At 45.1% G+C, this 13,394-nt stretch overlaps 1 protein-coding gene across 2 annotated transcripts; it reads right to left on the reverse strand.

Annotated features, from left to right (window-relative positions):
* Window positions 1–22: 22 nt before the first annotated feature.
* LOC120684477 (coatomer subunit beta-1-like) lies at window positions 23–8,223 on the reverse strand. Of its 2 annotated transcripts, XR_005679313.1 has the most exons (5): window positions 6,066–8,223; window positions 4,930–5,439; window positions 4,344–4,429; window positions 2,990–3,463; window positions 23–62 (listed from the first exon to the last, which is right to left on the reverse strand). XR_005679313.1 is itself a non-coding variant. In XM_039966330.1 (4 exons), the coding sequence occupies exons 1-4, from the start codon at window positions 8,124–8,126 to the stop codon at window positions 3,256–3,258; spliced, it is 2,865 nt and encodes a 954-aa protein (XP_039822264.1). In that variant the 5' UTR covers window positions 8,127–8,223; the 3' UTR covers window positions 2,979–3,255. The 2 variants fall into 2 exon arrangements, 1 of the variants encoding a protein (XP_039822264.1); XM_039966330.1 differs by lacking the exon at window positions 23–62 and having other exon boundaries at window positions 2,979–3,463.
* Between the last annotated feature and the right edge of the window lie 5,171 nt (window positions 8,224–13,394).

Below are 13,394 nucleotides of genomic sequence, written 5' to 3' on the forward strand. Positions count from 1 at the left end.
CAGTAGTCAACTGATAAAAGCAAAGATCGTAGCAAGCGTGTGCTTGCAACAAAGAAAAGAATGTATACAACAACATAGCCTTTTTTTCCCAAACAAATTGGGGTAGGCTAGAGATGAAACTCGAAAGAAATAAGTTCAAGGTTCAGGCACATTGATAGCTAGTCTCCAAGCGCTCCTATCCAAAGCTATCTCTTTAGAGATATTCCAATCCTTAAGGTCTCTCTTAACCGACTCATCACACATCAGTTTAGGTCTACCTCTACCCCCTCTTTACATTATCGACCCGCTCAAGAACCCCATTACGTACCGGCGCCTCAGGAGGCCTTCGTTGGACATGTCCAAACCATATCAGCCGATGCTGGGTAAGTTTCTCCTCAATTGGTGCCACTCCGACCCTATCCCGAATAACTTCATATCGGACTCTATCCCTCCTTGTGTGCCCGCAAAACCACCGCAACATCCGCATCTCTGCTATACTCAGTTGCTGGACATGTCGCCTTTTTGTAGGCCAACATTCAGCACCGTATAGCATCGCCGGACGAATTGCTGTCCTATAGAATTTGACTTTTAGCTTTTGTGGCACCCTCTTGTCACAAAGGATGCCAGAAGCTTGAAATTCTATGCCTAACATCTTCATCAATGTCGCCATCCTTTTGTAGCACCGATCCTAAATACCGAAAAGTATCCTTCTGTACCACCACTTGTCCATCTAGACTAACGTCTCCCCCGTCATGCCTAGTTGCGCTGAAATCGCACATCATGTACTCGGTCTTGGTCCTACTAAGTCTGAACTCTTTCGACTCTAACGTGCGTCTCCACAGCTCTAACTTTCTATTAACCCCTGCCCTACTCTCGTCAACTAGCACCACATCATCAGCAAAGAGCATACACCAAGGGATCTCACCTTGTATATCCCTTGTGACCTCATCCATCACTAAAGCAAATAAATAAGGGCTCAATGCTGACCCCTGGTGTAGGCCTATGTTAATAGGAAAGTCAGTGGTGTTGCCATCACATGTCCGGACAAACGTCATCACATCCTTGTATATATCCTTAATGAGGGTAATGTACTTAGTTGGGACTTTGTGCTTCTCCAAGGCCCACCACATGATATTTCTCGGTACTTTGTCATATGCCTTCTCAAGGTCAATGAAGACCATGTGCAAGTCCTTCTTCTGTTCCCTATATCTCTCCATCAATTGTTGTATTAAGAAAATCGCCTCCATGGTTGACCTTCCAGGCATGAACCCAAATTGGTTTTGGGTCACACTTGTCACTCTTCTTAGGCGATGCTCGATAACCCTCTCCCAAAGCTTCATCGTATGGCTCATCAGCTTAATCCCACGGTAGTTAGTACAACTTTGAACATCATCCTTGTTTTTGAAGATAGGTACTAATATACTTCTCCTCCATTCTTCCGGCATCTTATTTGACCGAAAAATGAGATTAAAAAGCTTAATTAACCATACTATTGCTCTATCTCCTAGGCATCTCCACACCTCAATGGGGATACCATCAGGGCCCATCGATTTACCTCCCTTCATCCTCTTCAAAGCCTCCCCGATCTCTACCTCCTGAATTCTCCTCACAAAACGTCTGTTGGTATCGTCAAAAAAGTCATCTAACTTAAGGGTAGGGCCCTCACTCTCCTCATTAAACAACTTGTCGAAGTACTCTCTCCATCTATCCATGATCTCCTCATCCTTCACTAGCAGTCGATCTGTCCCATCCTTAATGCATTTGATTTGGTTGATATCCCTTGTCTTCCGCTCGCGGATCCTAACCATCCTATAAATGTCATTCTCCCCTTCTTTCGTGCCTAGCCGCTGATACAGGTCATCATACGCCTTACCCTTTACTACATTCACAGCTCGCTTTGCAACCCTCTTCGCTAATTTATAGCCCTCGATGTTGGATGCACTCTTGTCAAGGTGGAGGCGCTTGAAACACTCCTTCTTCTCCTTAATAGCCCTTTGCACCTCGTCATTCCACCACCAGGTGTCTTTCCCCTCCTGTTTGCCTCCCCTACTCATGCCAAACACCTCTGAGGCCACATTCTGAACACATGTTGTCATCTTTAGCCACATATCATCTGCGTCTTCTTCTTCTTCCCAAGACCCCTCATCTAGCATCCTTTCCTTAAACGCTTGTGCCGCTTCCCCTCTAAGCTTCCACCACTTTGTTCTCGCAATCTTGGCACATTTGTCCCGGTGGACACATACCCAAAGACGAAAGTCCGCCACCACAAGCTTGTGTTGAGGGACAACACACTCCCCAGGTATCACCTTACAATCTAAGCAATCACGTCTATCCTCCCTCCTAGCAAGGATAAAGTCGATCTGGCTCGAGTGTTGTCCACTACGAAACGTCACAAGATGATATTCCTTCTTCTTAAACACGGTATTCGCTATCAACAAGTCGTAGGCTAACGCGAAGTTCAACACATCCTCCCCCTCTTGACTCCTGCTACCGTACCCAAAACCCCCGTGCACTCGCTCGAACCCTACATTAGTCGTACCCACATGGCCGTTGAGATCTCCTCTTATGAAGAGTTTCTCGCTGGTAGGCACGGTATTAACCATGCTATCTAGATCTTCCCAGAACTGCATCTTGGTGCTCTCACTAAGGCCTACCTGAGGGGCATAGGCACTGATCACATTCAAAACCGAATCTCCAACTACCAACCGGATTAGGATAATCCGGTCGTCTTGCCTTCTAACCTCTACGACTCCATCCTTAAGGCTCTTATCAATCAAGATGCCTACACCATTCCTACCCGGAGTTGCTCCCATGTACCAAAACTTGAAGCCAATATCCTCAACCTCCTTCGCCTTCTGGCCTTTCCATTTAGTCTCCTGAACCCATAGAATATTTACACACCTCCTAATTGCTACATCAACTAGCTCTCGCAACTTACCCGTTAGGGACCCTACGTTCCAGCTACCTATACGAATTCTAATTGGCATCGAAAACAAAAGTAGAAAAGAATCTATAATCACTTTATTATTTGATACATGACATCGAATCAGATAGAAATCAGGATTCATGAAATCAGTAAGTATAACAAAGCTCTTTGTTTTGTAAGCTAGAACAACACAAAGCTACACAATCCTGTCCATATAGGGTGGATACCTCTACTACCACCTGTCATAATAACTTGCCAACACCTGAAAATTGTTGGGAAGGTAGCAAAAATTGACTTCAATGGGAGCTTTATGGTATATGTGTGGGGTGATATACATGTGGCACAAGCGGCTAGCTGCTGCCACCCTTTTGTTTTAGGGTAATCTTGTCTCCTAAGCTGAGCGCTATTCCTTGGGTCTTGCTCCTAATTCTGATGTAGCCGCTCAACTTGCCATCGGGCTGCTTCTCAATGCTGATGTTCACCAGAGCGTCCTCGCCAAACACACTCTTGGCATAAAGGTTTGCAGCAAGGAACCCACATTCTCCATCAAGTGCAGATCTGATGTCAAATTACCATATACAAAAGCAGAAAAAAAATGAGAAATCATTAGCAAACTTAGTTAAGTTAAATGTAAAGAAATAAGCCTTCACATGATCTAGCCTCAGAACTTTAAAACTCCCACATCTCAGCACTCCGTGAAAAATTAGCAATGTTCAGTGAAACAATTTTCCAGTTTTCCAACAACATTACCACCATTAGAAACAGTCCAAGTGAAAACACATGCAAGGCAACATGCCATATCAATCAACCATGCGCTTCCAATAAAGCAGGTACATGTCTTTTGCTAATGATCGCTGAGTGAATAGGACATTTCTATGTACCATCAATGTTAAGGGGTATTTGGATATCTTAAGGAATAAAATGTGAAACAGTCCATACCTACAAGCAAGGAGAGAACAGAGACAAAAAAAAAAAAAGGAAGAAGGGGAAAAAAACTAAAAAGGAAGAACACACGCTCACCCCTTCCTCCCCAGCATGAACAGCATGCAAGTTTGTGTGATTTCTGCCCAATTATTAGTCGTAGCAGGAAGAAAAAAAAGTAAAATGACCTACTATGCTTCCAGGCTTAGGAAACAGACTAGAAACCATATTGAGCCTTTGATCAGCCCTGTATGCTGAATACAGCAACGTGATTACTCTATATAGGTTATTTGGCATATAGAAAAGTAATAATGTCATCAATTTACATTTATGGTAGTATTATTGACAAAACTATGATTTAGCTATTTTTTGGCACTTTACAGGGGTCTGAAACTCCAAATGGCTATGACACCGCAGATAAATATTTTTTTCAAAAAACTAGCACAGATGAATCTAGTATTTATATAAAAAGGGCAGGTGCAATTCTAGTATATGGTCCAAATTAATTGGAACTTACAGTGGTGTTAGACACTTCATGTTTGTTGACTTGATAATATGATCTAAGAACTCCTTCTCATCCTGAATCACTGTATTCACCGCCACCTGATAAACAAAGAAATAATAGTCATAATAATAATTAATAAGGCAAACGAATCAGATACACACAATGAACAGAACTATCTCTATGTATTATTTTAAATCAACCATATCTAATCATTTCCCATCCAGAATATTAAGGCAATTGATACAACAAAAGTAGAATAAAGCAACCTATTAACTTGTCCAGCTTGAACATAAAGGACCAATAGAGATGATGATTATGGTAATTCCTTGTCCTAAAGATTCTTTCAGTTATGCTCCACATTCAAACACCCCCAAAGTCGTTACCAAGTAGATGCTTGATATTAATCAATGACTTTTAGAAAAACAAAATTAATCGTGCAGAGGTATTTTGCTCAAATGCTCATTTATGGGAACCTATATTATGGCACAATTTCAGCAAAGATAACAACTAGCTGACACAAATACTAGCAACATCATGTGTCAAAAACAATATATATTATCTTGAAAAAAGCAGACAATTTAAAAAAGATGCATATTACCTTATTTTCCCACTCAAATTCTGCCCACATGTTCCGGAAAGCAACATCAGCACATGTTGCAGGTGAGATGTAATCCATGATATCAATGTGAATATCGTTTAGGACCACCACTGATCGTTCCATCACATTTGATGTTTCATAGACTATGTTACCGAATATAACTCCAGTCTCTGTTGATGAAACCTTGATATTGGCTCGAATTTGCTTGCTTGACTCTGGGGCCAATGTATAGTTTTGGGGGCGGTCAACAAGTTTTAAGTCGCCCATTGTTGCCAACTCCAAGCACAAGTTCTGAAGTGTCTCTTTTGTTCGGTTTATGACTGTTACATCAAGTACAATATCATAATGATGAACAGTTACAAATGCTTCAGCATAGACTGGATCGCTGAATCCGGTCAACTGAAGAATTCGATTTAGTTTGTTGGTATCATCTGCATCCTTAGTGAATTGACCGGTTGCAGCCTTCAAATCATCTTGAACTGCATCTTCCAACTCAAGTTGGCTCATTCCCTGCAAGAAAAATGCCAACTTTAGCAGTGCATGAAAGAAAATCAAGGGTGTATCCAGTGCTTAAACTTTATATAAAATTATCATGAATCCAGAAAAGGTTGTGCTTATGGTTTTCCTTTCATGTTCATTAAATAAGATCAAATATTTATGCCAAAACAAGTTGTAGTCAAAGGAAGATTTTACCCACAATATTAAAGATGAATTAATAACAAACTTTTACATAGTATGGACCATCATAAGTAGGAAACTGTTGATATCAGTTTCTACAGAATTATGTTTAGATATGCACATCCTATTATTCATTGACCCAATAAAGACCAAGGTTTTAACTTGAGTCTACTACCTTACTAGAGTAAAAACATGTTTCAGCATTTACAATGTGTGAACCAGAAAAATAGAAAAACAAACAATACCTCCATATCCATGAGACCATGACCCTACTTACTAAGAGAGTAAGAGACTCAATTTAAGACCTATTGGTTGGTACAGGAGAAAAATGTTAGCTTTTGTTGTCTACAAATACATAGAAAACTAAATGCTTTAGGTTATCAGTACCCACACTAGACAGAGAACAGAATATAGAGTTTCAATAGAGGACAAATAAAAATAGAAGAGTACACTCTCACCATCCTGCTCTTTAGGTGATAGAAATCAATAAGATCATCTGGTTGGGCATGAGATATCTGTGCCTTAGCCTTCATCTCCTCAGTCTCCCTAAATTGCTTCTCAGCAAGCATGTTGACAAAGCTCTGGCGACATGACTGCAACCAAACCTTCCTAACATCATCACCAGGATTGCATAGAATCCTCACACAGAGAACAATCCTAGCATGTGAATCATTGTCAATAGGGTGTGGGAGGTAAGATGACTCTCCCAACTGCAGAATGGACACCATGATCAACAAGGCTCCAGTAGAAGCCTTGTTTGCTTCAACCTTTGATGGCTGAACCTCCTCCAGCCTCAACACAAGCTTGGTCAGATTACTGGCAACAGCAGCAGCCAAAAAGAAATCACCAGACAGAATAAGAGATCTGAGATTTTGGGTGGAAGCCAATGACCCAAGAGACGCTGCTGGAGCTGAAATAGCAGTCTCAGTGGCAGCACTCTGTGTGGCATAAGTACCATCAGCAAGAACAGCAGGCCTTCTTGAAGACACAGTGACAGAGTTCACCACTGGCTGGGATGGCTTGGAGGAATCAGTTGTCTCTCCTTCCTCAGAGACAGTGTAGAACGGGAGATCCCCAACACATTGCTTGATAGTGGAAATGGCGCTCTCAACCTCAGACAGCGACAGGGCGTACTCTGCAAGGATCCAGAGAGCACAAATGCAGACACGGGATGCCCGGATCTGATAGAATGTGTCAATTAGCCTCTGGATAATGGATACACGGAGCTTGGGGTTGGTCTCTATGATCTCACGCACAAACAAAACAACATCATGTGCCGCAGCAACATTAGGGTCCCCAAGGAAGTCCATGAGCAGATGCACAACTGATGCAGCCACCTCTGGGTACTTCTTGGCACAGGAATGAATGGCCTGCACCAGCATCTGGCGGTATTCACCACCCTTCTCAACCTCAGCAGCCTGCGTCTTAACCACCTCCTTCTTGAGGTAGAGCACCACCTCCTCCACATTCCGCGGGGTGAGCAGATCCAGCACTAAGTCAAGCACCTTCTTCCTGACATCCACATTGGGGCTGCCCAGTGCACGCAGCACATCCATGACCACATCCACCATCACCTCCCTATGCGAGGCGCGCAGCTCGTGCAGACGGTCCAGGATGATGAGCTTCACATTGTTGTCGCTCTGCGAGGAGAGCAGCTGGCAGTATGTGTTGGCGGCGGCACGCACTGCGGTGGGCGCGGAAGAGAGGGACACGAGCGCCCCCGCGCACTCATAGACGACGGCGGAGCTGGGCGCTGAGAGGAGGGAGATGATGATCTTGATATACCTCCCCTTGTCGGCTCGGCCCCCCTTGGGGCCGCAGACCTTGCAGATGAGGTCGACGGCGGCCATCTGCAGCAGATCGGGCCACTCCGCGACGCGGTCGGCGTTGGTGAGGAGGTAGGCAACGGCGCGGTCCTGCGCGCTGGCGAGGAGCATGAGGAAGGCGTTCCTGCGCGCGGCGGCGTCCTGCTCGGAGGCGAGGGAGCGCTCGACGAGCTCCGGCGCGTCGGGGATGAGCTGGTCCCCGTGCTGGCGGCGGTAGATGGCGGCGACGGCGGAGAGCGCGTGGCGGCGCACGAAGTGGTGGCGGTGGTCGAGGTTGGCGAGGATGGAGGGGACGAGCGGCTCGAGCAGCTCGGGCTCGGCGAGGCGGCAGAGGAAGCGCAGCGTGACGCCGCGGATGTACTCGTTGGGGCTCTGGAGGTTGTTGCGGAGGTTCTGGCAGATGAGGATCATCTCCGGGAGGACCTTGCCCGTGGCGGCGTCGCGCTTGTCGACGGTCTCGAGGTAGAGGAGGAGGAGCTTCTGGACGGCGTGGTCGTCGCAGGACTGGACGTAGCGGACGACGGTGATGAAGAGGTGCGGGAGGGGCTCGCCGTTGAGGAGGAGCGAGATGGCGCGGCGCATGGCGTCGGCCTTGGCGGGGCCGTCGCCGGACTCGAGCTCCGCCTTGATCTCGTTCGCCATCGCCGGCGAGCCCTTATCGAAGTGCACCAGGAGGGTGCACGGCTTCTCCATGGCCGCCGGATCGGCCGATGTCGGGGGATCTGGCTGGGCCTCCTCCAGGGAGGGGAGATCGGATCTGGGACGGACGAGGAAGACGAGCGCGTGAGATTGGGAGAGCGCGGCGGACCCGGTGATGGAAGTAAACGGGTTGCTTCGCCTAGTCGAAATGGGCCTTCTTCGAAAGGCCCCCAGTGAAGACAATGGGCCGCCACAAATTAACAACGAAATCCTCGGAACGTGGGATTGTTTGTTTTATCTTGTAGAGATTTCAAAACGAAATCCGATTGATTTTGTGTGCTATTTTTTCATTTACTTTTTTCAATATAAAAGATGAAAGAATTGAATACAATTCTAACCCACTCTAACCCACCCACTCATCTCACAAAGTACCTCTTTTAGACCTACATGGAAGATCTTAGTGCTTGACCAAACCTCAAAACACCGTCAAGGAAAATGTTTCTGTCCAATTTCTTAATTTTTTTGTCACCGCGCCAATTATATACCCGCCCGCGTATACCCACGTTGCTAATTTTGGTAATGCGCAGCAATTCAGGTGGCAGGCTTAATTTTTTTCCATAAATTGTTGAGGCTTAATTTTCTTTCTAAAATTAGGTGAAGCAGCAAATCAGGTCCGCTGCCTGCTCCCTCGTGACCTGCCTCCCCCCGCCCCCCCCCCCCCCCCCCCCCACACTCGAGCTCGCGGCACTGCAACCCCGTCTGCCTCCCCACGTTTGTTTCCACGTGACTGGAGGGACGGCAGTGATCCCCTCGAGCTTCAACAGCGAGGCCCGGGACGGTGGCGACCCCTATGATCGGAGCGACCTCGGTGGCCGGAGAGACCGTGGAGATGTTCGCCGGGAGCGAAAAGGCGAAGGGTGGTTCGACGACGTGGCCACGCGGCGGTGGCGGGGAGGAGGGAGCGACCGCCGCTCACCCACGACGACAACTGCGGCTTCCTCAGCTTGCTCCAGGGTTCGCCTTACCGACGGTAAAGCGATTTTCGCCAACTAGCGGTATCGGTAAACCGGCGGTAAATCGCCGGAAACCGCTAGAAACCGCTCGAAATGACAATTCAAATTCAAAAAACCGGTAACCGTTGTTTACCGACCAGTAATCGCTGTTTACCGACCGGTAACCGTAGGTTTTAACCGGTAAACACCGTATGACTTTGGAAAATTGAACAGATTAACATGAACAAATGAACACACATATAGCTAAAATATATACGTACATATGAACAAATGAACACACATAAACAAATGAACAAATGAAAATATATGTACATATTTGAAATATGAACACACATATATACATATAGCTAAAATGAACAAATTAACATCCAACTACTATGAACAAATGGATCCATATAGCTAATATGAACACATGTTTTTGAATATAGCTACACAACAAACATCTAAAAATCAATGTAAAATCAAGAAATACTCACAATGCAGTGGTTTCCGGTCCAAACGCGCCGATTTCCGCTCGAAAAACGCCGAATACCGCTCGGAAAACGCCGAATACCGCTAGGAAAACGGGCCTTAATGGGTTCCGAAAGTTTTTTTTATTTTTTTGAGTGCCCAAACAGTCAAATATTTGAACATGTTCTATATTAGAATGATGTATGTCATCTCTACTTTCTTACCATATTTTTTCCTTTTTTATTTAAATTTTTTTTGAAAATTTTAAATTTCGGCGAAATTTTTTAAAATTTACCGCCGGTACGGGTTACCGCCTATTAGCGGTATCGGGAAAATTTGGCGGTAACCGCCGGTTACCGACCGGTAAGGTGAACCCTGGCTTGCTCCGCGACAAGAAGGTCCGATCGATCCGTGTGTGGATGATCATTAATTATACCGAGAAAAAGAATAAATATCCATGCATCATGCATCATCGATCTAAACTGCCCGTGCTCACGGATGCATGTTGCACACATGATGAGGTTGTGCTGCTGTGAACTGATCGACATGTATGGTGAGACTGGGCGTGGAGGCGGCGAAGGTGGAGGTGCGTTTGAGAGGATGACCGTGTGGAGGCGGATGTGTCCGGGTGGGCCGCTGCGCCGAGCCAACGCTGTTCAACTGCACCATCAACGCCGCCCAGGTAACCAACCAACAACGCCGGCGGGCCGCACGCTGGATCCCGTCATCATCTATTGTTGCTAGCTTCCCATGGCCATGCATGCTGCTACGATGTGTTTGCTTCGCTCCTTGGCTCTCTTCTGGCTTTGTCTCTTCTTCTTCCTCGGGTACATGCTGCAACTGCAAGGCAGTTTCTTTTTTGTTACTTTTCAAAAAAGTTTCTTTTTGTTGTTTTTCTTTTTTTTCTTTTTCTCTATTTTATTTTAATCTTAGAGAGAGATAGAGATAAGAAAGAGAGAAACGAGACGATGTGTGGTTTGGTGACACACGTCGAATGGATTGTAGGTCCGTTGAGGTCCGTGTAGGTTAGGCACCAAAGATCGAAGCTTTTGAGCAACAAGTGCATGAGGAACAAGCTCGATCGACGAGAATATAGTTAGTTAGCAGAGCAGGCGCCTCTATACAGTTAGTTAGCACTTAATTAGCAGGCTTACTGTGTCCGTTTTATCAACCATTTATCCCATTTAATCACTGTTTACTTTGTTTAAATGGCCGTTTAGCCTGGATAAACAGCTAAACAGTAGGTGACCGTTTAGTTTGTATAAACGTTAAGGCTAACACTGGTTAATACTGTAGATTGTAAACTAATTTTATAGTATGTCATCACTCAAGTTAGAGCTATGATGTTTGTGTGATGCAGTCTTCTCTCTCTCTCTCTCTCTCTCTCTCTCTCTCTCTCTCTCTCTCTCTCTCTCTCTCTCTCTCTCTCTCTCTCTCTCTGTTGCTGCATACGTAAAAATATGGCTTCTCTGCTTGTTCTTACCTATGTGCCTTGTAGTAATGTGAAGACCGATGAGGTGCAAGATGCGGGCTAGATTTCAGTGGATTACTTATTGTTTAGGGAAATCTGACTCGTTCTTTTGAAAAATGCTTTTCCTTTGATGTCCTAAGTCTTTGTGAGAATAAGATGATTTTACAAATTTTCAAGCAGGTTCTAGACATATTTATCTTTGCCTAGAAGCATCGTTCTGGCATTACTTCTTGATTGGTGCATTTGTCTTGCTTATTGTAGTTCTAAGGTTTATTGTTTAGTTTAGTTTTGTGCAAGTTAAATCATAAATATGTAAGATATGATTGGCCTTTTGTATATAAGTTGATGATTATATATCTCTGCAAATAATATGTACAATGGCAAGATTGCTGGGTGCATATGTTCAGAGATGCAAGCTTTAGTATGAGAGATATTAGCATTGATTTTTCCATATTGAAATTTTCTTTGAGATACTTTTACTAGCAATCTTGCAGGATCTGATTGGGTTGGTCACACAAGGCAAAATGCCTGCTTCCATGGTCCACATTCCATTATGCGCGCAGAATATAATTCAATTAAATGGAAACGATAGCCTACTCTTATGTGAATAGAAATATAGTATGAGATTAGATGATAAATATGTTTTATGAGATAGGTTGTACCAAGTTAATTAAATTCATGTAATCATGTAAAATAAATCTGAACTGCAATAGCATTATGTAACAAATTTGTTTTCCCCGTAGCAACGCACGAGCTTTTAGCTTTCCTATAAATGTTTCTTTTTGAGTAGGGTTGCAATAGCATGTATGCAATAAATCGGATTTTTTTTCTTGCTATAAAGAAAACCCCTCTAATGGTAGGGATATAAAAGTAATGTATAATGTTCCTTTCCTTTGGATTTGCTTGCTCTGGCACTATATGAAATAACAAAGTTTCTTTGTTATCGTTCACTGCATTAAGTATTTTTTTGGTTTTGATATATGAATATAAATTTTTGTTTAACAGTTTTTTAAAACATGTTCTTAATTTTTGAATATAAATAATTATGTATAGGTTAAGTTTTTTGTTACCGAATTTAATCCGTGTGATACTAAATTATCAATTACTATATTCTTGTTTTCAAATTTTCTCTTAAAAATATATCCTCGCCACATGAACATCTTTACTATAAAACATAAAATTATCATTTACTAGACTTTCTATAAATGTGAAATTTCTATTTAATAGGTTTTTTAATACACGTGCTTGCGGCACGTGCATCCCTACTAGTTTACTTTTCAACAGATTTATCCGATTTTTCTCTTCTTTTACTTTGTTTCCATTTCCATGTGTTCTATGTTCAGCATTTTTTTTGTTATTAGTTATTACTAATCCATCCCGAGCATTGGTGAGGGTGGTTAACAAAGTTTGACAGCTGGTGGTAGCTAATTTTCTTTCAGGCCGCTAGGGCCCTGTCCGATGGGAACTTTACTATCAGACGCTCTGTTGCAATATCGAAATAACATATATGTGCAACATAAAAAATCTATAGGTGCAATATCGAAATATGCGAAAAGACTAATTAAATCGTTTGACTCTCGGATGGAAAATTCCCGTCGCAACATGAACACTATATTTCATGCAACATTCACTGTGAAACATGCAAAAATAATAATTGCAACATCGAGAATCAAACTATTGAAACACATATCGCAGCGTCTGAATTTTCTTCCCATCCGGAACTTGTGTCTTAGGCCCTGTTTGGCAGGGCTCCACGAGCGGCTCCAACACCAGCTCCGGCCGGAGCCCTGCCAAACGGGTGCTTCACCCTCGGCTCCAGCTCCGGAGCCCCGCAAATCACAGTCACTGGAGCACTTTGGCCTTCGCGGAGCTAGAAAATCATGGCTCCGCCCGGCTCCATGCGGCTCCAGCAGGCTTTTGCCTGCCCTGCCCCCGGGTGGGCATGCGGTCGGCGGCCACCAGAGGGAGCTCGCGACGGTGGCGGAACCGAGGCGGCCGTCTGGGACACGGGCTGGCGGCGCTGGCTAGGGAGCAATGCAGAGCGGCGGCGCCGGAGGCACGACCCGCAGGAAGGAGGGAGCTTGCGGCGCTGGGTGAGGGAGCTCGCGGCACCGGAGGGAGCTCTGACGGTGGCGGAGCCGAGGCAGCCGGCGGGGTCACGGCCGGCGGCGCGTGCTGGGGAGCGGCCCGCGACGTGGAGGCGGCGATGCAGAGCGGCGGCGCCGGAGGAACGGCCCGTGGGGAGGAGGGAGCTCGCGGGGATGAGGGATGCCGGCGGGGAGGATGGAGCTCGCGGGGAGGAGGGAGGCCGGCATGGGAGGAGTAAAGGGGCCAAGCGGAGGTGGATGGATAAGGAGGAGAGGAGGGGGAAAAAGAAAAGGGGGTGAG

This window comes from Panicum virgatum, chromosome 8N (assembly GCF_016808335.1).
Source record: "Panicum virgatum strain AP13 chromosome 8N, P.virgatum_v5, whole genome shotgun sequence".
NCBI lineage: Eukaryota > Viridiplantae > Streptophyta > Magnoliopsida > Poales > Poaceae > Panicum > Panicum virgatum.